Below are 25231 nucleotides of genomic sequence, written 5' to 3' on the forward strand. Positions count from 1 at the left end.
GGTGGGGAGTGGGGTGGGGTGGAGTTGGGGGTGGAGGGTGAGGGGAAGGAGGGGTAAGACGCCCCAGGAGGGGGGGGGGGAACCATCGGCGAGGCCCCCAGCACTCAGATCCCCCTACCCGCCCGGAAAGACGCGTCCTGGGCGGCCGTGAGCGCCCCCCGGCTCTCGCTTTAAAGGCGGAGCGCCCGGGCGCGAGACGAAGGGGGCGGAGCCAGGGCCCCTCGCGGCCGCTGATTGGGCGGCGTGGGCGAGCGGAGCGGCTCCGCGGGCGCCGATTGGGCGGGCGAGACCGAGGGCCGGGTGATGCGGCATCTGCTCGCCGCGGCCACGTGGGGGCTGCGCGGGGAGTCGGAGGAGGCAGGGAAGGGCCGCGCGGTGCAGGCTCGCGGGTCGCGGCGCCGGGCGGCAGGGACAGGACACCGAGCCCGCGGTGAGTGAGCACACGGGGAGCCGGGCGGGGGCTGGGACTGGCTGATCGGCAGGAGCTAGACTAGGTCCCGGGGCGTGGAGATTGGAGTGCGTGGGTGGCTGGGTGGCTGGGGGGCGCGTGTCGGATAGGGAGACGCCAGTCTGTCCCTTTCGCCCATCACCGTCATCATCTGTCACTTCCACCATCACCGTCCATCACCTCCAGTACCCCCTTGGCTAGGGTCCTGCCTCGCTCGCCCCTCTGTCTGGGGGCGGGGAGTGAGCAAGACTTTCTCCGCCCCCGGGGCCGGCCGGGGACCCTGGGAATTACAATGGTACGGATAATTCCCCACTCTGCGGAGCGGGCTCTGTACCGCCGCGCATCTGGTTTCGGCCCCGCTTTAATCCTGAAAACAGCACTTTGCTCTTCATGTCGTCTGCGCGGGGAGACGAGACTGTATTTGTTGGCACCTCCCCCCGCCCCCCGACACAGACGCACGCAGATCTTAGGTCCTCTTAGCTCTGCCGTATTTTCCTCCAAGTCGCTTCAGCCCCCCTGAAATGTTGATTTCCAGTATCCACCCCCGCCCCTCCTCAGGCCAGCTTGCTGAGGGCTGGGACTTTGTTTTTTGTTCACCTGGAACGTAGCGCTTGGAAATGTTCTCAGAAGAAACAGATAGATGAACAACTCCAGAAGGCAGCTGCTATCATTAAACCCACTCTCTGGTTGAGGACATGGAGGCTGATGTTGGTTACATCAGCCAGCCTCGTGGGGACCCCACCGGCCACGGTCTTGACCTTAGTCTCTCCCACCCTGTGGCCCAGGGCAAACAGGGATGGCACGGGGTGGAGGGTTGTCCTGGGGGTAGGGGGCTGTCCTGGGGGGTAGGGGGGCTCTTCTGTGCTGCGGAGCCAAAGACTGTGGTGAGACTGGAGTACCTCTGGCAGCCCCAGACTGTCTGGGCCGGGAGGCAGGCAGCGGAAGAAAGCAGCTGATCACATCCACCCCCAGCACCACTGCTGTTGCTTCCTCACCTCACCTGCCCCTGGGTAGGCTGGGACACGCCAAACTCAGGAGATGGACACCTGCTTTCTTGGGGGCGGGCACTGCCATGGCGGGGGTGGGGGACAGGGAGGGGGGAAGAGCCCTATAGACCCACGAAGGGTTCCCAGCTCCCCTTTTGCTGTGTGACTTTGGGCAGGTGACTTCACCCTGAGCCACCATTTGCTAAGCACTGAGTCTGGAGGCTGAGGGGTCTCCTGTGATGCTGGAAGGTGGGCCCTCCTTAGGACGCCACTTCGCTGCAGTACAGCGCAGCTGAGGCCCCCATCCTTGCCCCTCGAGGTGGTCAACGCATCCGGTGCCCCGTCTCTAAGCAGCCACCTGGAAAACGTCAGAGGAGCAAGAGAAGGGCCCCAGCCTTGTTCCAAATGTGTCCCCTTAGGATGATTCTGGCCCAGAGCCAGGCTCCTGTGCAAAACCTAAGAAAAACAGATCTGATCAAAGGCATCCATGGATGTCTGTGCCTGGAATAGGTCAACGGGTCTGTTTCCATGATTCAGTGAGCCTCTCCCCTCCCTGGTACCCTGGGCAGTCTGAGGCTGAAAGGTACTGTACCCCTCAGGTGTAGGAGGGAGAAATTTCCAGTTTTCCAAGGTTGGGGGAAGAAGGATCAGGTGATGTGGGGGTGAAGTGGGACCCTTAAGAGGGCCCAGTGGCCTGGTCTCCCCCCTGCACCCCCACAGCCTACACCCCAGGGTGTCCCCAAGAAAGCTGCGGCTCTGGATGTGGACAAGGAGGCTGTTTGCAGCCTCAGCCACAGCTGTCCGGTGCCTCCTTCCGGTTGTCTACTCCCACCTTCTGAGGGCTGCTGCAGCGGTCGGGCTGGGTGTGAGATGTGAGACGTGCTCCCTGCTCCCCACCTCTCTCTCCTCCTATCTCTCCCTTTTCTCTCTTTCCGTTGTCTTTCTTCTCACTCCTCTGTTCCCGCTTGTTCTTCTTCAGTCACTAAGTCAGGTCCTACTCTTCGTGACCCCATGGACTGCAGCACGCCAGGCTTCCCTGTCCGTCACTATCTCCTGGAGTTTGCTCAGAATCATGTCCGTCGAGTCAGTGATGCCATCCAAACATCTCATCCTCTGTCATCCCCTTCTCCTCCCACCTTCAGTCTTTCCCAGCATCAGGGTCTTTTCTAGTGAGTCAGCTCTTCGCATCAGCTTCAGCATCAGTCCTTCTAATGAATATTTAGGACTGATCTCCATTAGGATAGACTGGTTGGATCTCCTTGCAGTCCAGGGGACTCTCAAGAGTCTTTTCCAATGCCACGGTTTGAAAGCATCAGTTCTTCGGCGCTCAGCCTTCTTTATAGTCCAACTCTCACATCCGTACATGACTATTGGAAAAACCATAGCTTTGACTAGATGGACATTTGCTGGCAAAGTAATGTCTCTGCTTTTAAATATGCTGTCTAAGTGTGCCATTCTTTTCATCCTCTGTTCCTTCCCTCTCTCCCTTTTGCCCCATTTGGTTTGAGTTTTGGTCTCTGCTGCCTCTGTTCCCCCCTCACCCCTGCCTACAGGCACCAGGCATCCCAGCCCAGGAAGTGTTGAAGGTCAAGTTCCCTGGAAGCCCCATCTCCGTACCTGGAACCAGGGCCACATAGCTTCTGTGCCAGTTACATCCTAACCTTGCTGTATTTGAACGTAAAATGACATAGGGTAATGGTCATGATGTGAAAAAGAATTAGGATCAAAAAGTGAAGAGAGGTGAGAGGGCCCAGGAAAGCAGGAGGGCAGAACCAGGAAGCCCTCAAGGGGACTGTGCAGCGTCAGGGGCGAGGCTGAGCTGGGGGCCGTTCCCGGGCTCTTGGCGATCTCCCAAACCCCGCTTGTCCAGACTCCTGCAGGTGCTCGAGCACACCCGGGGCGCACCCATCTCCGGCCCAGCGCCTTGGCTGACCGCTGCTTTCTTCTGGCAGGAATCACGGCCCCCAGGCACGTCTGCCCTCCCGGGCTGGGTGGTCTCCTCTCAGTTGTGGCCTGCTGTAAGGAGGGTACTGACAGTAATCAGACCTCACTGTCCCCTGAGTTCCCCTCCTGAGGGGCTCCCCATTCCCCCATACTTTGGCCCCTTGCCATGGAGGGCCGACTCACTGGAAAAGACCCTGATGCTGGGAAAGACTGAAGGCAGGAGAAGGGGGCGACAGAGGATGAGATGGCTGGATGGCATCACCGACTCGATGAACACGAGTTTGAGTAAACTCCAAGAGTTGGTGATGGACAGGGAGGCCTGGCGTGCTGCAGTCCATGGGATCGCAAAAAGTCAGACACGACTGAGCGCCTGAACAGCAACGACCACATTCCCCACGAGACCGTACTTGCTGGTCACAGCTCTGAGCCTGGCGGGCATCGTGCGCGGCTCCGTGCCTGCAAGCTCTCACCAGTGCCGCACGTTACCCCACCTTTGGGGTTGAGGAAATGGGGGCTCAGAGAGGTGAAGCAGCTTATGCAGCATCACACAGGATTTGGACCTGGGTCTCTCTGATCCCAAATGCAGTGATTCCGAGTAGCCTGGTAAGATGGAGGGAGCCCTCCAGGATGGGGGACTGACGGCGGATGTCTACAATTGACTCCGAGGAAGCCTGAGGGAGCCGAGTCCTGGGTCGGAGGCAGAGGCACTCGGTCGTTCTGTTTCGTGATGCGTTTGTTGTTGCTGCTGTTGTTTTTTCATCTCTGTTGTGCCCGCGCTGGATCTTCATTCCCGAGAGCCGGCTCTCCGTGGCGGGGCGTCAGCTTCTCCAGCTGCCACACGCAGGCTCCATGGTGGCGGGATGCGTTCATGCCGCGTTCACTGAACATCAGCTGTGCCCTGAGCTCTGAGGGGGAAGGACGCGCCCTCCCTGCCCCGAGGACAGTCTGGAAGGCAGCGTCCCTCCTCTCCTCCGCTGAGAGGTCCGGGAGATCTGGGAAAGACCAGCGCCGGGGCTGGGCAGAAGGAGCCAGGGTCCCGTGGCACAGCCTTGGCCTGTCAGTTCAGGGGCCATCGCTGCCCCGTGGACTCCAGGCCCCCTGCCCTGGCACCTGCTCTGGCTCCCCGCCGCCCACCAGGGCAGCGCCTCGGTCCCCTTAGGGGACGTTTTGGGCTGACCCCACCCTGGGTGCTGCTCTGGTAAGTTCTGCCTCGGGGCCCCAGCTGCCCAGCTGCTCCGGGCCTTCGCAGACCCTGTTCAGGCCGCTGTGACACGCCTCCTGTTGGGTGGTACCTCCCAGGGTCCCTCTCTCCTGGCACTCTGCACAAGCTGGCTACGTGTCCTCTCCCTCTTCCTCCAACCTCACGCCTCAGCGAGGCCTTCTTGGCCATGGCCACCCCACCGGCCTGCCCTTCATGGCCTCCTCTCTGCTTTAGCACCATCTGTGTTAGTCGCTCAGTCATGTCCAACTCTTTGCAACCCCGTGGACTGTAGTCCGTGGACTTCTCCAGCCCAGAATACTGGAGTGGGTAGCCTTGCCTTCTCCCGGGGATCTTCCCAACCCAGGGTTCGAACCCAGGTCTCCCACATTGCAGGCGGATTCTTTACCAGCCGAGCCACCAGGAAAGATCTTGTCACCATCTGACCTATTCCGTATCTTACTCGTGGCTTAATTGAATGTTGGCTCTACCAGGGCAGGTGGGGAGTTTGTCATTTTGCCCAGGGTGTGTGTCCCCTGTGTCCCAGCGCCCAGGACGCTGCCTGGCACACACAGCAGGCACTCAGGCAGGGTTTGCTGGATGCCAGGATGTGGAGGGGAGCCTCTGATGGGTGCTCCGAGGCTGCGTACCAGCCTTGGGCACCAGCCCTGCTCTCCCTGCCCTTTGCAGCCTCCTCTCCATCTGAGGGAGAAGCCGGCCGCCCTGGGGGCTATGCAGAAGGCAGGGGCCAGGGGCCGGAGGGCCTCTGACTGCGGCCCTGCCCCTCAGCGGCCCCGGTGCATCACCAAGTTTGCCCAGGTGGGTGGGGTGGGCCCCCTAGGGGGGCTGTGAGGTGGGGTGGGGTGGGCCCTGGGGGTGGAGCCTGGCCCCCGGGGATGCCCTCTGCCACCCACCAGCCTCCCCCACAGCACAGTGTGTGTGTGAGGAGGGTAACATGGAGAGCGGGGATTGGGGCCAGGGGCCTGACTCCCCTGTTCCCCCACCCCCAACCCCTGCCCCCAAGCAGTATGTGGGCTCCTTCCCCGTGGACGACCTGGACCCCCAGGAGAGTGTGTGGCTGGTCCAGCAGCAGCTGTGGGCACTGAAGGTATGGGGCTGGGACGGGGGGCACTTCCCCACTGGGCTCAGAGCCCTGGAGTGTTGGGCTGGGAATGACCTCTGAGCCCCTCGGGTCCACCCAGCCCCCCATTCAGAAAGACGGAGCAAGTAAGGCCCAGGGAAGGGTGGGGCCAAAGCCATTCTGGGAGGTGGGTGCCCTTGGGACCACACGCGGGCTCCTGGAACCACATTCCTCATGCCCTGGGGCTCCCTTCCCCCGGGCAGTGGTGACCTGGGGCCCACAGGTGGGAGATATGGGGGGCGGTCATCACGGGCCGCAGGGTTTGTCTGCAGGAGCCATGCACGCTGTGCCAGCCCCCAGGGGCTCCCCGTCTAGTGCTCTGCCCCTTGGCAGCTGCAGGGGGCGGGCTGACCAGCCCCGGGGTCAGAGGCCAGGCTGGGCCTGCCCGGGCGGTGACGACGCTCCCCACCACTTCTCTCCCACCCAGGACTGTCCCCGACGCCGGGCCGTCATCCTGAAATTCAGCCTTCAGGGCCTCAAGATCTACAGCGGGGAGGGCGAGGTAGGAACCCCGGGGTGCAGATGAGGACCCCCAGGTGTCCTCCTCCCTGGGGACACGCCTGCACCCAGCTCCACAGCCTCCCTCGTTACTCAGCCTGGCCTGGGCCTTTGGACGTCCTCTCTCCAAGGACCCTCCTGCCACGGCAGCTCAGATGACAAGTTTCTCCCCACCGCACCCCACCCCTGCCTCCAGCCCTAGAATCTCCAGGGACCAGATCCTAGCCTGAGTGTCAGGCCCAGTCAACCCCAGGAGGTCTGAGCCGGCCCCCAGGCTGGGCCAGGGGCCTGTGGCTGGCCTCTTGTGACTGGGGAATAGGGCCAGGCAGGCTGGAGGCCGGCTGGGAGCCCGTTTGGTCACCCATCTTCCTCTTGGTGAAAAACCAGCCAAAAAAAAGAACTGTAACCACGTGCCAGACTGGGTGCCCCATGACTTGGCACCACTCACCTAAGATGTGGTGCCAACACATCCAGAGCTGGCACGGTGGGGGCCCTGGGGTCAGGACCTGCCACCTGCACGAGGCCTCACTGACGCCCTCCAACAGCCCCATCGGAAGGGTCCTGTCCCAGCAAGGGCTCAGAGACCTGTACTTAGCCACCCAAGGCAGCAGAGAGGGTGTGACATAGCCCGGATTCAAACCCTGGTCATCTGACTCCAGAAACCAGGAGTGCAACCCCAGGGCCAGCCCCCGCTGCCTGTCCCTATGACCCTGCCGGCCGTGAACGCTCTGTCCCTCGGCTCCATGACTCAGCACGACCACCCCGGTCAGCTGGTTGGCAGCCCAGGGCAGGGGCCCCGAGCTCAAGGTCCGTGTAAAGGATGAGGGTGCCCGTGGGAAGCGTGGTTTGGGCAGGCCTGGAAGCAGGACAGAGTTCTTCATCCCAGGAGCTGGGTGGGCACCCAGGCTGGAGGGCAGACCCAGGAGGCTGCCGGCCGGGGCATGGCGCCCACAGGGCTGCACATGCTGGCCGGTATCTGCGGGCCACACGGTGGGTCTGATGGAGGCCACGGGCCTGCTGCCTCCCAGGTGCTCCTGATGGCGCACGCCCTGAGGCGCATCCTCTATGCCACCTGGTGCCCAGCCGACTGCCAGTTTGCCTTCATGGCCCGAAACCCCAGGAGCCCAGCCAGCAAGCTCTTCTGCCACCTCTTTGTGGGCAGCCAGCCTGGAGAGGTACCCGGGGCCCAGGGCAGGGGGCCCAGCACTGGGGCTGTGGGGGGGGGGGTGTGCTGTGGGTCCACGTGGGTCCTGGGGACCGAGGCTGTGGCTGGCTCAGCAAGCTGGCCTGAGCACCCCCTGCAACTTCAGGGCCTGGACTCTCAGCCTCGCCTCTGAGATATAGGTGGGGTTAGCAACTGAGGGTTAGCAGTGCATTCAGCGCCTGTATTCCCAGCTCCAAGCATGATGCCTGGGACATGGCAGACGCCCCCTGTTTGTCAAATGAATCAAGGAAGATGGGAGGGGAGGCTGCATGGTGGTGAGGTTTTGGGGGATAAGTATTCGTTTTCTCAGGAAGAATAGGGAAGAGCACCTCAAGCCAGGGGGCTGCAGGCACCCCTGGCCCGTGGGTTGATGCCCAGGGACCCCCCCCAGGAGCCTCCCAGTTGAGCACACCTCCCTGTCCCTCCCCAGGTCCAGATCCTTCACCTGCTGCTCTGCCGCTCCTTCCAGCTCGCTTACCTCCTGCAGCACCCGGAGGAGCGGGCCCGGCCCGAGCCCTGCCCAGGGCCTGTGGGGGACGTTACCCTGAAGCCCGTGTCCGGCCCTGGGGGGCCCCCTGGCCTAGTACGGGAACCCTTCGGCCGGGATCAGCTCTCACAGAACGTTAATGCGCTGGTCTCCTTCCGGCGGCTGCCGGCAGAGGGGTCTGAGGGCAGCGGGGTACGCAGCACCCCAGCCAGGGAGTGGGCAGGGGACCGGGGGACCAGGGCGAGGGTTTGGAGGTAGAGGGGGGCGGGTGCCGGATTTCCGTGGGAGGGGTTATGGCCGGGCAGGCCTGAGTCTGGGCGCCCCTGCGGGGCCCTCCCTAGAAGGAGCTGCTGGAGTCGGGGAGCCGCGGGAGCGCCCGCCACGTGCGCCTGGGGAACCCGTACTGCTCGCCCACGCTTGTGCGCAAGAAGGCCATCCGCAGCAAGGTGCTCCGCTCCGGGGCCTACCGCGCCTGCACCTACGAGGCGCAGCTGCAGCTGTCCGCCCGCGAGGCCCGTGAGTTGCCGGGGACGCGTGCACCGGCGTGGGTTGGACGAGGGCGGGCCTGAGCGGCAGGGTCTGCGGGCTGTGACTGTAGGCGTCTGTGGGTGCCAGGCCTCCGCGCTCGAGGACGTGTTCGGGGCTGAGCGCCCAGGTGCTGTTGGCCGAGGCACGGTCATAGCTGCTGAAGTGCTGTAACTGGCGAGTGAGTGTGCGTAGGCGTGTGCCTGGGTGTGCCTGTGTCTTTGGGGAAGCACGATGTCTGCAGACTGAACGGAGAGCGGGGGGCTTGGTAAAGAGACAAGCCCGGACGGTGCTGAAGCCTGTGGGGGTGAAACGGGGATGGGTGCAGAAGAGGAGGACCTTCCTCCCTCTGATCGCTCTAGTTCCTGCCGCGTGGGAGGCCTGGCCCCGGGGGCCCGGGGGCCCCTCGTGCCTGGTGGAGAGCGGGGGAAGCCTGACGGAGAACATCTGGGCCTTTGCTGGCATCTCCAGGTAGGAGTGGTGCCCAGCCCTTAGGGAGGGCAGGGAACTAGGCTGTGACCTCCCCCAGGGCCCCGAGATGTGCATCCCTGCCCTTGGACAGAGGGCTCTCCGACCTTAGGCCAGAGACTTCCCCACCCTGGGCCTCAATTTTTTTGTAAAATGGGGATAATAAAAGGACCTTTGGGGCTTCCCTGGTGGTCCAGTGGTTAAGACTTCCGCGCTGCTGGTGCAGAGGGCGTGGATTCGATCCTGGTCGGGCAACTAGAATCCCACATACTGTGCGGTGCAGCCAAAAGATGAAAACCTAAAAACAAACAGACCTTCAATGCAGGGCTGTGGAAGGGATCGAATAAGGTTGTTCAGGCGAAGCCTGTCACAGGGGACGGCCTTCCTAAATGCACGCTCTTAAAAACTATCCCCCTAGTGGGTCAACAGTTAGGGTAGCGCTTGGAAAGCTTTCTGAGAGGCAGTCAGAAAGCATCCTTTCGTGGAAGGTGTGCTCTAGGCAGTCACTGTGTTTCCAGCACTGTGGGTTCGTTAGGCTGTTTAGCAGGCTGAGGCTGGGTCCCGACAAGGAGGCCCGCCGTCAGCCTCTGGCCTCGGCCCTCCCAGGCCCAGCGCCCTCGCCCTGCTGCGGAGAGACGTGCTTGGAGCCTTCCTGCTGTGGCCTGAGCCGGGCGCCAGTGGCCAGTGGTGCCTGTCGGTGAGGACGCAGTGTGGCGTGGTGCCCCACCAAGTCTTCCGGAACCACGTGGGCCGCTACTGCGTGGAGGTGAGAGGGTTCCCAGCCCTGCCCCTCGCCGTCGGGCCCTGCCCCTTTCACAGTTCACACCGGCCCCTCATTGGCTCCTTTTTGCCCTACCCCCCCCTTTAACGCTCCACCCAGCTCTTGAGTCGTTGGTCCTTTCGGCTCTGGCCCCACTTCCACTCTGTGGGCTCCACTCTAAGGCCCCTCCGTCACCAGAGTAGGGTATTTCAAGTAGAGTCGTGGGCTTCCTCGGCGGTGCTGGTAGTAAAGAACCTGCCTGTCAATGCAGGAGATAGAGGAGATGCAGGTTCCATCCCTGGGTCGGGAAGAGCCCCCTGGAGGAGAAGATGGCAACCCACCCCAGTATTCTTGTCTGGAGAATCCCATGGACAGAGGAGCAGGGCGGGCTATAGTCCAAGGAGTCTTAAAGAGTTGGACACGACTGAAGTGACCTAACACACAGACGCACAGTGGAATTTTGGGCTAGGGGCACGCCTTGCATTTTTACATCAAACACAGCTTTTTAAAAGTCATGCTTTCCCACACCCTAACTTGTCTTTTAGCAGAGGAGGAAACAGACTCAGAGAGGGTAGAGGCTTGCGTTTAAGTTCACACAGCCTCTAGGTCTGCAGTCCCGGCCTGATCACACGCTTCCAGGGACTGGGGTGCGCAGGCGCGGCTTTTTAAATGTGCGGCCTTGTTTGCACTCTAAGTGCCTAGGTCCTGTCCATGCCGTGGGTGGGGAGTGAAAGGGGTGTGTTTCTGCTGGGAGCAGTGCAGGGTCCTTTCTGAAGTGAGGCAGGATCCAGGGTGGTGGGGTAGTTGGAGGTGTGATCCGTGGGGAAAGGGGGGCTGGAACTGAAGTCCCTGCCCTGCCCCCTCCCCAGCACCTGCCAGCCGAGTTCCCCAGCCTGGAAGCCCTGGTGGAGCACCACGCGGGAACGGAGCGGAGCCTCTTCTGCTCCCTCGACATGGGCCGCCTGAACCCCGGCTATGAGGAGCAGGACTGCGGGCCCGAGGGCTGGCCTCCTCGGACGCTCCGGCCCCTTGGCCACGCCAAGTCCGAGGCAGAGCTGCAGGGTCTGGGTTAGGAGGCGGGGCCCCACCCCAATAGGCCCCGTGGTACCCAGGTTCCCGGGCCTCAGCGGGCCACTCGGCTCTGGCCTCTCCCACCCTGCTGGGCACCACCAGTTCCATCCAGTCACTGCCCCTGGGACCAGTCTTCCATCACTTCCCTGCCTGTGGGGGTCCCTGAGAGTGGGGATTGCCAGGGGCTTCTCCCCAGGACATAGGCCGTCAGGATCGCAAGCGTGGCAGACCGAGCTCCAGGCTTCCAGGAACTTGCCGGGTGACTCGATGCTTGCCTCCTCTGGGTCTCACCTTACTCCTGGGTGGGGAGCTTTCCAAGGCGGGCAGGAAGGTTGTTCCAGTGCAGGTGGGGCCCTCTCCTAAGGAGGCCAGGCCTTGGGGCCCTGACTGGGCGTCCCCAGAGAGCTCTGGACCAAGGCAGCCAGACACGTGAGGGAGAGGTGTGCGGGCAGGCAGGAGAGAGAGGGTGTGCGGCCAAGGCACCCTCTCCGGGAGAGAAACAGGGACAGCGCGGTGGAGCTTGGGGGCGACATCCAAGCAGACAGAGCGCGGCCTGTTTCCCACATCCTTTGAGGTGAGAGGAGTCCGCCCTTGAGTTCTGAAGTGAGGGGGTGTTAAGAGGCTGCAGAGAGGAGCCAAGTCACCCAGACCCCGGGGTGGACACCTGAGTGGAGAAAGCAGTGCGAGCGGCCTGACGGGGCAGAGGATCCCAGTGAACCTCAGATTAGGACGTCTGCTCAGAACCACAGAGTTGGGCTTCCTGCTCACACAGAAGAGATGTCGAAGATTCCTCCCTTCCCGTTCACCCTCCAAAAACCAAGACACCCCACCACCACCACCCAGGCTCACTTCCTTTGGCTATTTGATTCCGAGGGGCCAGCAGTGAGCTACAGGCTTATGGGGGTGACCAGGCCCTGATCCTCTCATCCTGCAGGCCACACTGGGTTTGGGTTTGGTGGCTGCCTGGGAAGTGCCCCCACACACACAATGATGGCATTTCCCTTAATGGGCATCTGTCAGGGACCATGCCAGCCCCGCTGGGGGTGAGGGTCAGGGAGGAACCATCTAAAGGCAGAACTGCAGTGGGCCCGGCCAGAGGACACTCGGCCTTGGCTGGCACAGGGGAGTCCATCCAGGGAAATGACCCTGCGGTGATCGACAGCTCTAGGTGTCCCCCTTTATTAGTAAACTTGACAGACAAGCATGAATCTCCCAAACTAAGGAGCAAGTTCCTGGTGGATGAACTTCTACTCCTGAGGCAGAGGCCTAGTCGTGAGTCTGGGGGCTGCCTTCTCCCCTCTCTGGGGACAGGATGTGACTGCGTAGTGCCTTGAAAGTAATACACTTGTGTTTCTTGGAAAAACGAGCAGCCCCAAAGGAATAAAAAGATTGAGGAGCCTCAGAAGTTCAGGCCTGGCGTTCCCAGTTTACAACCTCCAGCTCAGGAAAGGGTCTTGGTTGGGGGCCTTGTCACTCTTGTCACAAGAGATAGGAGGAAGCTGTCCTTTAGGGGCTTGTTTCACTGGAACCCTGGGGGCTCAGAGGTTAAAGCGTCTGCCTCCAATGTGGGAGACCTGGGTTCGATCCCTGGGTCGGGAAGATCCCCTGGAGAAGGAAATGGTAACCCACTCCAGTATTCTTGCCTGGAGAATCCCATGGACGGAGAAGCCTGGTGAGCTACAGTACATGGGGTCGCAGAGAGTTGGACACGACTGAGCGACTTCACTTTCTTTCTTTCTTTTCACTGGAACCACAGCAGTGGTTTTGTACTGAATATGAGTGGGAAACCGGACTCATGTTACAACCCTTACTACCAGAAGCCATCTCCTCCCTGGGCAAAGCCCTGTTCCTTCATAAGCCCCAGCCTCCTATTCCCCTGGCGAGGAGAGGGGTTTGGTGATATGGGGCCCTGGATTACTGCACCAGAGTCGCACACATTTAAGAAGTCCAGCTAACTGGCCTTACCTCTGTGAGGGGCGGATTTTGTTGCACCAGTTATCTGTGTGGACAGGGTCGGGAGCGTCCCCACAGTACTTTAACATCCTTGCACATAGCGCTCATGGGCCACATGGTACAAACAAGGCCAGGTTTGTGACCCATGTGTGCAGACACCTCCGTGTCTTCATAACAGACCACAGTTTCCAATGTTGCAACCAGCGCCACCTGGGTAGCCCAGCTCTCCTTACTGTGTGGACTTGAAACAAATAAAGTGCATTTCTTCGGATTGTCGAGTACAGACTTCCTTTGAAAGGCGAGGGCTTTGTCCAGTTGGCCTGCTGTGCTTTCCTTTCTCAACCATCCCTTCCGCTGGTGCTGAATGATGAACCAGACAGAGATCCTGTCCTCAGGGGCTCAGGAGGTCTTGAAGGAATTGTGTGGGTAGCTTCAAACAATGACTCCTGCTTACAACCTTCGGTGGGTATTTCCTGTAGGGAAGAGACTCAAGTCCTTATGTTCTGGCCACTCGGATGATCCTTCTGCTCCTGCAGCATGCCGCAGGGCCTTTGCACAGGCGTCCTTGCCCTCCTGTCCTTTAGCTGATGAGCTCCTCAACCTTACCATCTCTCACTCTCAGGAAGCCTGCCCTGACTGCCCCCTGGCCCCCTGCCCAGGCTGGGTGAGGTATCCTGGCCAACTATTCAGTACATCTGGTCCTTTAGTTTGTTAATACTCTTTTATTTATGGGATTTTTGTTTGTGGAATATTTGTTTCAAATGTCAGCCTCCCCCACTAGACCATAGGTGCACTGCAGGGCAGGGGCTGGGCTATCTCCCAGGGTCTGTTGCCATGCCTGGCGGATAGCAGACAATTTCTGTGCAAACGGGAGTCTAGAAGAGGTGGGGGTGGAGTGGGGCTCTTCTAGAGGGATTTGTGCTGGGGTCAGGGTGGGGTGGGGAGAGAGGCCAGGCAGCCTCTCCAGCCAAAGGACTTTGGCTCTCAAAATTTTTTGTTTTGTATCTTCAGCTTGAGTCTTAAATACAGAGGGCAGCATTAGAGGGAAGCTTTGCTCTTGCATTGCCCCGTGTGGGGGTGCAGGGGGACGCTGTGACAGGCTCTGGGGCAGCCTTTCTGAGTCAATACAGGGATGTGGATAAAGGGCAGCAAGGTCCCTGTCGCCTTTGGTAAGTCTCTAACCCCCGAGGGAGGCCACTCCTCTGCTATGGGGGGGGGGGGGCGGGCGGGGGCTCCCCTGGGCCACCTCTTGCAAGGTGGTTAACCTCTCAGAACTGGGGCTGCGTGGACTGGAAAAGAACGGCTGTGCAGCGTCTAGTGAAGGCTATGGTTTTTCCAGTGGTCACGTATGGATGTGAGAGCTGGACTATAAAGAAAGCTGAGCACCGAAGAATTGTTGCTTTTGAACTGTGGTGTTGGAGAAGACTCTTGAGAGTCCCTTGGACTGCAAGGAGATCCAACCAGTCCATCCTAAAGGAGATCAGTCCTGTATATTCATTAGAAGGACCGATGCTGAAGCTGAAACTCCAATACTTTTGCCACCTGATGCGAAGAGCTGACTCAGCATCAGGGAAAGACTGAAGGCGGGAGAAGGGGACGACAGAGAATGAGATGGTTGGATGGCATCACCGACTCAAAGAACATGAGTTTGAGCAAACTCCGGGAGTTGGTGATGGACAGGGAGGCCTGGCGTGCTGCCTTCCATGGGGTCGCAAAGAGTCGGACACGACTGAGCGATTGAACCGAACTGGGCAGCGCCTGGCACTGAGTCAGCAGACGCGTGGACAAAGTCAGCGCGGGTCCCCCAAGAGGGCGCACCAGCCTTCAGCACTCGCGCTGGGAACTTCAGCACGTGCGGCTTCCTCGGGGGCGCGGGGCGCGGGCGTCAGGGAGCCGCGCGCTGTGACGCCCCCGGCGTTGCCCAGCAACCGCGGACGCCGCGGAGACGTGCGCGCGAGCGAGCGGGCGGTTGGGGCGGCTCCGGGGGCCCGGGTCCTGCGGCGCCGCCTAAAGCGCGGATCCGCCACTGCCCCCCGCCCCCCGCCCCCGCCCGGGCCGGGCCTCAGGGAGACGGGCGAGCCCGCGCGCGGGAGGAGGCGGCGGCTCCGGCTCGGCCCGCTCGGCTCCCCCGCCGCCCCGCTTCCTCCTCGTCTCCGGGCGCCCCCCGAGGAGCCCGGTCCCCCCGCCGCGCGGGCGCTGGCCCCGCCCCCTGGCCCGGGCTGCTGGGGGGTCCCGTGCCGGCCGCCCCTGGGGGACGCCCCCGCCGCGGCGGCGCCATGGCCTCGGAGTCGGTGAAGGTGGTGGTGCGCTGCCGCCCCATGAACCAGCGGGAGCGGGAGCTGAACTGCCGTCCGGTGGTGACGGTGGACTCCGCTCGCGGCCAGTGCTTCATCCAGAACCCGGGCGCCGCGGACCAGCCCCCCAAGCAGTTCACCTTCGACGGCGCCTACTACATGGACCACTTCACCGAGCAGATTTACAACGAAATCGCCTACCCGCTGGTGGAGGTGAGGGCCCCCGCTCCCGAGGAGACCCGCTGGGCAGGACCTGGGGCCCCTCGGAGGGCTCCTGAGGGCAGGCGCTGACCCCCGGGCCGGGCTGGAAGGCGCTTCTGGAGGGGCCGCAGGTGGACAGCAGCAGGCTGAAGACTTCCGTCCCCTCTGGAGACAGTTGGAAGCCACCGGCAATGTCTGTCTGGGTCCCCCACTGCCCCTGGTGCCAAAGCTGGTTCTCCCCCATCCTTCCGCCGCTCCCCACAGGAGCTCCAGCCCCCGCGACCACTTGCCCCCCACCCTCACCCGGGCAGCCTCAGGACTCCTCTGAAAACTCTGGTCACTTCCCCAGCCTCCCCCTTCTCCTCTCTCCGCTACTCCGTCCGGAGCCCTGGCCCCCTCTTTCTGCCCTCAGCACCGGGAGCCCTCTCCATCATCCCCCGCGCTCCAGCTTCCTGAGAGGCCCGTCAGGGTACAGCCTATATATATGTGTGTGTGTGTGGAGGGGGGAATCTCACTTCTGCAGAGAGAAGGCTGTTGGCCAGGCCTTGGTCTCGGAGGAGCAGAAACCCTTAGGATGGGAAGGCAACGGCAGTTCTCACCCCTTCGCAGGGCTTTTGCTTTCTTCACCTTCTCATGCTAAGGAGCTCCTTGGAGCTGCAGGGCAGGGGGGCTCCCATATCACAGATGGGGAGACTGAGGCCTGGAGGAAGGAAACTTCTGAGCTCCCACAGAGAGTTTCTGGAGGAGATGGGGCTGGAGCTACACCTGGTGTCTTCTGGCCAAGGGTTCTTTCCTTGCTATTGCCATCTTCCCAGTTGGGCAGCGAATTCGCTAGTGAAGTGAGATGTCAGGATGTGAGGAGTTGTTCCAGGCAAAAAGGAAAAGGTGAAGAATTGCTGCCTGTACCCCCTGCCCATGAGGATACCCGGGGCTCTGGGGAGTCTGGCAGCAGAGAAACTAGGTTGACTTCTCTAACCCAGTGTTTCCAAAAGGCGTTTTCCCGTGGAGCCTTTCTGCTTTGGTCCGCAGGCCAGCTAACATCGCCCAGCGCACCTGCGTTGGCTGTGGTCAGAACCCCTTGTGGGGGCTGAAGTGTTCCGCAGCCCAGAGCCCCCCAGCAGTGAGGGCGTGACTGGAGGTGATGCCCAGGGAAAGAGGGCAAGTCTCCCCAGACGTTGGTCCTGGGCCCCAGGGGTGGCCAGGCTCCCCTGCCATCCTGGAATCTCAGGCTCTAAGGGACCAGAATGGGTGGCCTGCTCCCACCCCCACCTCAGGGTCCTTGAATGTCCACCTGGTGGCAGGCACTCACTCTTGCTGGAGTAACCCGCTCCCCCCTTTGCTTCTTAACTCCTGGAAGACCCTTCTGCACAGTGAATCAGAGCCAGACTCCCTGACGCTTTCAGCTCCCTGCCTTGTTTCTGTACCCGGGCGCCAGAACAGCTCTGCTTCCTGGTCCAGGGTCGGTCCATCAGAGATGGGAAGATTCTGAGACTGAGTTCTCCCTGGCCTTGGCTTCTCCAAGGTCTCAGCCTTGCTCATGCGTCCGCGTCCTCACCCTGGAAATAATTCCCCTGAGCACGCCTCCCTTGTCAGGGTTCCCAAGAAGCCCCAGCCCAGAGGGGGAGCACCTCAGATCTCCCCTCCAGCCCCCACTCCTGTCGCGAGTGCACTACTGCAGGGATGTCTGCCTCTGGGCCTCCCACGGAGCCTCAGGCTCAGCAGGACATACGTTCATTTTCATTAATTCACTCAGCTGACAGAGAGCATCTCCATACCAGGCCCCATCCAAGGCATGGAGCAATAATAACAGCACCTTCCCTCAGCGAGCTCACAGTTGGGCGGAGGAGCAGCGAAGCTAGTAGCTGCAAGCCAGGGTGATGAGTAGGAAGAGAAGCCATGGGGACTTTGGCAGAACAAAGACTAGCAAACCTGGGCTTGGAGGGGATGGGCAGGCAGGGAGGACTTCCTGGAAGCGGTGAGGTCTAAACCGAGGCAAGAAGGATGAGAGGGGTCAGCCAGGAAAGAAGGTGGAGGAAAGGGCCTTTCAGGTGGAGACCAAACCATTTGATCTTCGCCAGACTCCGTGGACATACGTAAAACTGGGATTATCATTCCTGGTGAGGAAACTGAAGGCTTGAGCATCCTAAAATGGGTTAGGGGTGATTTTGACTGCAGAGCTATGTCTCTAGCTCTGGTCTAGGTCTCATCCTGTGAATCGTACGCAAAGCACAGTGAGGAGCAGCTGCACCCTTAGGCGGGGCAGCTGTGTGTCTGTCCTGCTGGGCTCTGACCACCTCCAGGGGGCCTCCTGCCCAGGTCCTTCTCTCCAGATCCTATTGCATGGAGCCCCCAGCGCTTCAGGCTGACCCTTCCTGCCCTCCCCTCCTTTCCCTCCCCTTGCCTTCTCTCCCAATTAAATCCAGACCGGGTTCCTGATTTCTCTGTCACTGGGTGACCTCTTCCACTCTCCTGGGAGCTGTCCACCCCAGACCCATCTTTCAGCCAACTCGGCACAACCTACCCTGAGCTCATCCGCTCCATGCCCAGCCTTCTGCTTGATCTCTGGGCTCTTTCCCACCCAGTCGCTATTCCCTCTCCCCATCCTCCTGCTTCACACCCATGGCCTTAGAGTCACCTCTGATGAGCCACTGCCCAGCTCACCCAGGGGGCCTGGTGCTGTGGACAGACCAAGGACAGACCTGGTTCCCAGAGACATCGACGCGGTAGAATTTGGCCCCTCGATGGAGCACAGAGCCGTTTGGGAGAGGACAGGGGGCATGAGGCAATTTAGCACAGGTGCTAAGTAGAAAAAATCCGACCTCTAATAGCAGCCTCACGAGAGTTATTGCAGAGGATGACACCAAGTTATAAAGACGGTCAACTAAGTAACAGTTTGATTTCATGAAAATCATTCAGTAAACAACAATATGGGGGAACTTGGCAAAACTTGGGAGGACAGAGTGGCTGACACTTAGGACCCGCTCCGCATGTGTACGTGTCCCTGGCAGGTCTGGAGTATCACTTAATGGGTGAAGCGTTTTTGAAATTTTGTGTTTTGCCTGAAGAATGCAGGTAAGGTTGTCTTCCACTTCGCTCCACAGCAGCGTGGTTCTGCAGAACTTCCGCAGTGGCGGAAATGTTCTGGATCTGGGCTGTCCAATTAGGGACCGCCAGCCATACATGGCAAGTGAGCACCTGACGTGAGGTTAGTGCTTCTGAGGAACTGAATCTTAGTTTTATTTAATCGTAAGTTAAATTTAAGTAACCACATGTGGCCAGTGGCTACCACTGGGGATGGCACAGCTCTCGAGCCAGCCTTTCCAATACAAATGTCACATGAGCCACAGACATAATGGAAATTTTTCTAGTAGCCACATTTTAAAAGGGCTTCCCTGTTAGCTCAGCTAGTAAAGAATCTGCCTGCAATGCAGGAGACCCTGGTTTAATTCCTGGGTTGGGAAGATCCTCTGGGGAAGGGAAAGGCTACCCACTCCAATATTCTTGGGCTTCCCTGGTGGCTCAGATGGTAAAGAATCTGCTTACAATATGAGAGACCTGGGTTCGATCTCTGGATGGGGAAGATCCCCCAGGGCAGAGCAGGGCAACCCACTCCAGTTTTCTTGCCTGGATAATCCACATGGACAGAGGAGCCGGGCAGGCTACAGTCCATGGGATTACAGAGAGTCGGACATGACTGAGTAACTAAGCACAGCACATTTTAAAAAGTGAAAGGAAAATTAATTTTAATGATACATTTTACTTGACCCAATAGAATCCCAAATGTCATTTCAAGAAAGCCTGATAATAGATATTATCATGGCATAATAGCTATCAGAGAGATATCAAACATTCTTTCTTCACTGTAAGCCTTCGAAATCAGGTGTGTGTTTCACACTTACAGCACGTCGCAATTTAGGTGCTTAAGTGTCAACAGTTCAAATGAAATGAAACACCAAAAGTAAATTCGTGTTTAATGGGAAACCATTTTACACTGCTTTGGTTTTTAAATGGAAAGTGGAAGATTTTACATTTTTAAAAAATATTTTAAAGTTTTAACCTTCCTCAGTGGCATGAGGCACCCCTCTGGGGTGCCTGGTGGCTGCCCTACTGCACAGCGCGTGTGAAATATTTACTTCGATATGGAGCCTCTCCTCCAGGCCTGGTGACATTGATAGTCCAGGCACTGCAGCATGTTGTCCCTGGGGCTCCATGTGCCCCTGCCTCTGGCCTTCTGGTTGGGTGACTGGTCTGCCATCGCTTCCATGCCCACCCCCCCAACCCTAGGCCGTCTGATGAGCTCTGGATCGTGACTTCCGGTCTTCCTTCCCCTGCAGCCCCTGGGGACCCCAAGCCCTGCAGTGGTCTGCAGGACGGGTCTTTGCAGATGCCAGCTGGGCCCTCGAGGCCTGGGCACAGCTCTCCAGGCCCACCTTCTGGCACAGGAGTCCCCCTCCCCACGCTAAGTTCTAGAATGTGTGGCCTCATGAGCTGGGTGAGGGCAGGGAGTGGAGTGTCTCCCTTGTTCAGGGCTTGGTCCCCACCCAGAGCACGATCCCCTCGCAGAGAAGAGAGATGGAACCTATGCAGTGAACAATGGCCTCGGTGAACGAGGGTCGCCCTGGGGGAGTGCCACCCTGGTTTGCCTCCTCCTCCTTCCCAGCTTTGTCTCCATCCCCCTCGCCCCAGGTCCACCTGCTCTCAGCCTCCCGCCCCGCCCCTCGAGGCTTTGCTCCAGCGGTCACATCAGCCTTGAAAGCCTTCCTCCTCCTCTCGCCTGTCGAAATCCAAGCCACCCTTTCTGTTCCCCTGTTCTCCGCCCTCGCCCACCTTCCCGGAAAGTTTGCCTGGCTCTTCCTGCACTTTCCCTCTCTCCCTCTCCTCGCCCAGCCTGAACTCCATCATTGCAGGCACCTGCACCTCATAGAAGGACCATCTCCCACCCGTTCCAGCAGACGCTTGGGGAGCACCTACCTCCGTGTGCAGGGGGCGCCTACCTCCGTGTGCCAGCATTTCGAGTGCCAGGGCAGGAAATCGTTCCCAAGCACAGCTCTCAACGGGCTTCCTGCCAGTGCAGGAGACCTGGGTTCGATCCCTGGGTCAAGAGGATCCCCTGGAGAAGGAAGTGGCAACCCACTCCAGTACTCTCGCCTGGAGAATCATGGACAGAAGAGCCTGGCGGGCTGCGGTCCACGGGGTCAGAAAGAGTCGGACGCGACCGAGAACTAAACGGCAGCAGCCCCACTGCCCAGTGCTATCCTGACCCTCTGGCACCAGTGAGGACGCCGAGGCCCCACGCCCCTGGATGAGAACAGGCCAAGGGCACAGGCAGCAGAGGATGGCACCAGGCTCTTAGCCAGACGCAGGGACGGTCTCCTACCCCACCAGCAGAGCCGCCTCCATTTCTGCACGGCCCACCCGCGCCCAGCACCACCATGGTGGGACAACTGCGGGGGGTGGGTGCGCCGGTCCCTGTGTCAGGAAGCAGCCCTGAGCGCGGCCGTGCTGGGCCAGCTGAGTGCCGGGCTGTGTCCCCCCTTGCAGGGCGTCACTGAGGGCTACAACGGCACCATCTTTGCCTACGGCCAGACAGGCAGCGGGAAGTCCTTCACCATGCAGGGCCTGCCAGACCCGGCCTGCCACAGAGGCATCATCCCCCGGGCCTTCGAGCACGTTTTCGAAAGCGTCCAGGTAATGGGCCTGGCGGATGGCAGGGGCGGGGCGGGGCGCCCCAGGCATTACCGTGAACAATCCCGGCGCACTTCTGACCTGGGATGTGGGATGTGGCCAGAGCCGGCCTAGCCGCGGCCCAGATGGGCAGAGGCAGCCTCTAGTTTGTGAAGCGGTGATGGGAGAGCTTAAAGCTGAGAAAATTCTACCAGTTCTACGTTTTTCTCCTGCCATTTTTGGAATTTTAACACTTCGTGTGATATTTCATGTGGGTATGATGACCCGGAGCGCTGGCCTGAGACGCGGCTGTAAGTGATCAGAGCTTCCCCTTCTCGTGGGCCAGTTGCTGCAGACCAAGCAGTGTGCAGAACACTTGCACAATTATCTCGCTGCGACCCTAGCCCAGGAGGTAGCTGTTACCCTCGGTTTTGACATAGGGCATCCAAGACCGGGAGCCCTTATGGGCTGGGCCCAGACCAGCAATCCCGGTGTCCAGATGACCGGTGAGCCATGCCCTGCTGCCCACTCGTGAAGGTTCAGAGATTCCCGCATCTGAGAAATAACAAAGCAGGGACTAGTCAGCTGCAGAGCCTGCTGTGCTGCACTGGGACTCGTTCTGATGACCCGCAAGCGACTGGAAGAGCTGCCAGGGATTAGCCCAGGGCCGGTGCTGGATCCAGGCCTTAAGCCCACAGTCTCAGTCTCCCTGCTGTCACGGTGGGGCCCTTTTCTTTCCCACGAGGCCTGTAGAGTGCAGAGGGAGAGTGAGCCCTTAGCAGCATGAAGTGATGCCACTCTGAGACGCTTGAGGGCCCAGTCAGCCAGAGAGGAGGGGACTGCTTGCCAGGCAGGCAGGGCCAGGTGAGGTCAGGGAGGCCGTTCCCCTTGACGTCCCGCCTCCTGCCGCCGTGTCTTGCCACGATGTCTGCCCGTGACCACCAGGCAGCGGGTGTTCAGGTGTCTCTGTTCTTCCCGGCTGCTCCCTGCAGTGTGCAGAGAACACCAAGTTCCTGGTCCGGGCCTCCTACCTGGAGATCTACAATGAAGATGTCCGGGACCTGCTGGGCACAGACGCTAAGCAGAAGCTCGAGGTGGGTTGGGTGCAGCCTCACTGGGGTGGGTGAGGGGGTCCTGGAGGAGATATGGGGAAGGGCCCCCAGGGCCCACTAGTGTGCCCAGCCCTGCCAAGATGGACAAAGCAGGCCTGACCCCTTGGGGAGCCCAGCGAGACCAAGTCACCTGCCAGGACTGGACAGCCGGGTGGTTAGCAAGGCTGGGCCAGGTCTGGGACCTCTGGGCAAGGCTGGGCCATGTCTCCTATCTGAGACTCTAAATGCCAGAAGGGCCCAGTCCAGTTCCAGGAGGAGCCTGAGGAGGGGAGACCGACCCAGATCTGTGGCCAGCGTGCCAGTGACTGCTTCCAGCCTCTGGGGCTTCTTATCTGACTACTGGACCTTCCCACCGAGAGGCCCACAACCAGCGGTGGAGGTTGACCTACCTTCCCCAGTCCAGAGTCAGAATGCTTATGCTGGGGGAGTGTCAGTCCTTAATGAGCATCAGTCTTGGAAGGTTGCTATGGAGATCCCCATCCTGTAGATAAGAAAAGGAGGCTGGGAAAGAGATGGGGACTTGCCTGAGGCCGCTGGATTAGGAAGCTCCAGGGTCAGGGTTGGACGTTTTCTGTGGCTCAGACTGCCTGAATCTCCCCTGGGCACAGGCCTTGATAGCCAGTGAGGGGTGGGGGGGCAGAAGCAGATAAGGGGCTGCTGATAAGGTCCAGAAACAAATAAGGTCCAGTCCTCTGGACCCTCCCTGACCTCCAGACTGAGCCGGACATTGTGACCTCGTTCCTGCCCCACCCCCATCCACGTGAGACAGGGCTGTTTCCCTGCTCAGCTCCAGAGCCCCCCACACTTGTCCTGGCTTCATTTGGAGGGGCTGTGAGTTCCTCTCTGACCTGCAACCATTAAATGCCCCACCCAAACACATCTGACCCCCAAGGAGGAGCTGTTTTGAAAAAAAAAAAAACACTTTTTTTGTACACTTTTTTGTTTGTACTGATCGCATGGTGGAAAAACTCCTTAAAAATTAGAGCCAGAAAGACCCTTAGAGAGCTTCTAAGTCCACAGTCTTTTCTTGGTGGAGATGAGGAAACTGAGTCCCAGGGAGGGGAAGGGACTTGGCCAAAGTCACACAGCAAGTTGCTAGTAATGGTGTTGGTACCAGAGCGTGCAGGATCTGAGTGGTCAGGTGCTTTTTCTTCCCAGACTTTTTGGGGTGGGCAATATAGGAAACCTGGGGGGCCATGAGAAGCCAGCGACAGGGTTCCATTCGAGGGGGGGACGTGCATTCAGCAGATGCATCCATTCAGCAGAGACGGCTGACCCGGGAGATGCCAGCCTGCAGATCATGGCAGGTCCACCTCCTGGGTGCCAGCTCCCCCAGTCCCCATCCAGCCCAGGACCTGGCCCCAGCCCCCTCCTCCTCAGCTCACAGACACAGCGATTTGCCCTTTCTACACGGGAGCCTCCAGACACCCCCTGCGGTCTTTCCACTGTCTTCTCTCTCCTGGAGCTGGAGCAGCTGAGTCATCACTCAGCCCCCAGACAGGGAAATGGGGACAGCAGCAAGGGGTCCCCTCCCCTTCCTCCCCACCCTGGACCCTAGGATAGGCTAGGTTAACCAGGCCCTGGAGGGGGGCAGTGCCCAGGGCTGGCAGCTCATGCACTTGGCCCAGCTGGCCTCCAGGCCTCCAACCTGGTAAGCCTGGAGGTAGAGGGTCACCTATAACTGATGTGCTCAGAGACCCCCGCCTTGGGTGCACCGAACTCTCTCCCGGGAGGTGCAACTGGGTTCTTGTGTAAGCCTGACCATAGCCTCAGGAGGAGCTGCTGTTTTTATCCTTTATTACAGAAGAGGAGCCTGAGGCTCCTAGTTGCCTAGGTGTGAACCGGCCCAAGGGTACAGTCAGTAAAGGGCAGAGGTGGAATTTGCGCCCAGGTGGCCGGGTTCTGCGGCACAATGCAGGGCCTGATAATGCTGGTCATTAGAGGAGATTGGATCGCTGGAGTCAGCAAGGAGGCGGGAAGCGGATTATACCCCCTCCCCCCAACCACCACGAACCGCCCCCAGAGAACCCTGCTCAGCACTGGGTGACGAGGACCCCCTTCCTCCACGGGGACACATCCTGACTCTGGACTGGCAGCGTGGTCCTGCTCCTGCACACAGCAGGCGCGCCTGCCCACCCGGCTGCATCCCAGCTGGTTGCCATGGCGACCGGGCCGGCCTGGCATTTGGGAGGAGCAGTTACCAAGGAACGCGGGGCACAGCTGGCGGCTGACACTCCAGAGGAGGGTGGGGGCGGGAACAGCGGGCGCCGGTGGGGAGGGCTCAGGAGATGAGGTAGGCCCTAAAAATAGGAGTAGGGGAAACCCTTATGTCAGGGTCGTCTCTCTGTGGAGAGCAATGGCCTCACCTCCATATCTGGGTTCTCTGAACCCCCTCCAAGCTCCCTCAGAGCTTCCTGTAGATCCACTGTCTTCTTAGCCCTCCCAGTAGCCCTGTGGGGAACAGGGTTTATCATCCTCACTTTACAGGTGGACTTCCCTGGTGGCTCAGATGGTAAAGCATCTGCCTGTAATGAGGGAGACCGGGGTTCAGTCCCTGGGTCGGGAAGATCCCCTGGAGAAAGCAATGGCAACCCACTCCAGTACTCTAGTCTGGAAAATCCCATGGATGGAGGAGCCTGGTGGGCTAGTCCCTGGGGTCACAAAGAGTCGGACACGACTGTGCAATTTCACTTTCTCTTTAAAGATGAGACCGAGGCCAAGAGAGGCAAAGTGACTTCCCTAAAAAGTAGCAAGTCAGGATCAAGTGTCTAGCCCGGGCCTGTCTGAGTGCAGACGAGAAGCTGCGTTCTCCCGAGGCTGGGAGCACCATCCCCTCACCCACCCACCGCGTGCCCAGCTGCAGCACGTGCACACCTCCCAGGCTGCCCTCCAGCCCTGCTCGGTGGGCCGCGTCTCCCGCTTCTGGCCTTTGGGCTCCATCCTCACAGCCACCTCCAAGGTCAAGGTCAGCCCTGTGTCATCCTCCAGGGCGCTGCAGTGAAAGTCGCTCAGACGTGTCCGGCTCTTTGCAACCTGGTGGACTATACAGTCCATGGAATTCTCCAGGCCAGGATCCTCGAGTCGGTAGCCTTTCCCTTCTCCAGCGGATCTTCCCAACCCAGGGATCGAACCCAGGTCTCCCGCGTTGCGGGCAGATTCTTTACTTGCTGAGCCACCAGGGACGCCGCTGCAGAGTCTGTCCTAATCCCAGCCTCTGGAGTCATCCACTGCTGCCTCCAGCAAGTCAGTCACTTAGCCTTCTGTGCCTGTTCGCTGA

At 60.0% G+C, this 25231-nt stretch overlaps 2 protein-coding genes across 3 annotated transcripts in view; both read left to right on the forward strand.

The window, feature by feature from the left end:
* Positions 1-266: 266 nt before the first annotated feature.
* Positions 267-12954, forward strand: SH2D5 (SH2 domain containing 5). Of its 2 annotated transcripts, XM_069575077.1 has the most exons (10): positions 267-430; positions 5267-5395; positions 5604-5684; positions 6145-6219; positions 7244-7390; positions 7850-8098; positions 8248-8422; positions 8794-8902; positions 9506-9665; positions 10529-12954. In XM_069575077.1, exons 2-10 carry the CDS (start codon positions 5309-5311, stop codon positions 10730-10732), a joined length of 1287 nt encoding a protein of 428 aa, XP_069431178.1. In that variant the 5' UTR covers positions 267-430; positions 5267-5308; the 3' UTR covers positions 10733-12954. The 2 variants fall into 2 exon arrangements, with proteins under 2 accessions (XP_069431178.1, XP_069431179.1); XM_069575078.1 differs by lacking the exon at positions 267-430 and having other exon boundaries at positions 5074-5395.
* Positions 12955-14890: 1936 nt separating this feature from the next.
* The window catches only part of KIF17 (kinesin family member 17), a 51175-nt gene continuing 40834 nt past the window's right edge, over positions 14891-25231 (forward strand). Inside the window, exons 1-3 of the mRNA XM_069579088.1 lie at positions 14891-15190; positions 20720-20866; positions 21835-21936. Of these exons, the coding sequence (XP_069435189.1) occupies positions 14960-15190; positions 20720-20866; positions 21835-21936 (480 nt within the window). The 5' untranslated portion in view covers positions 14891-14959. The remainder of the gene's footprint in view (positions 15191-20719; positions 20867-21834; positions 21937-25231) is intronic.

This window comes from Ovis canadensis, chromosome 2 (assembly GCF_042477335.2).
Source record: "Ovis canadensis isolate MfBH-ARS-UI-01 breed Bighorn chromosome 2, ARS-UI_OviCan_v2, whole genome shotgun sequence".
Classification (NCBI taxonomy): Eukaryota; Metazoa; Chordata; class Mammalia; order Artiodactyla; family Bovidae; genus Ovis; species Ovis canadensis.

Bases quoted from the DNA above. Each gene is read 5' to 3' on its own strand.
- SH2D5 (XM_069575078.1), top strand. From the start codon at position 5,177: ATGCCAGGATGTGGAGGGGAGCCTCTGATGGGTGCTCCGAGGCTGCGT. The intron at 7,391-7,849 runs GTACCCGGGGCC...GTCCCTCCCCAG, and splicing joins TGGGCAGCCAGCCTGGAGAG to GTCCAGATCCTTCACCTGCT. The intron at 8,903-9,505 runs GTAGGAGTGGTG...CGGCCCTCCCAG, and splicing joins GCCTTTGCTGGCATCTCCAG to GCCCAGCGCCCTCGCCCTGC.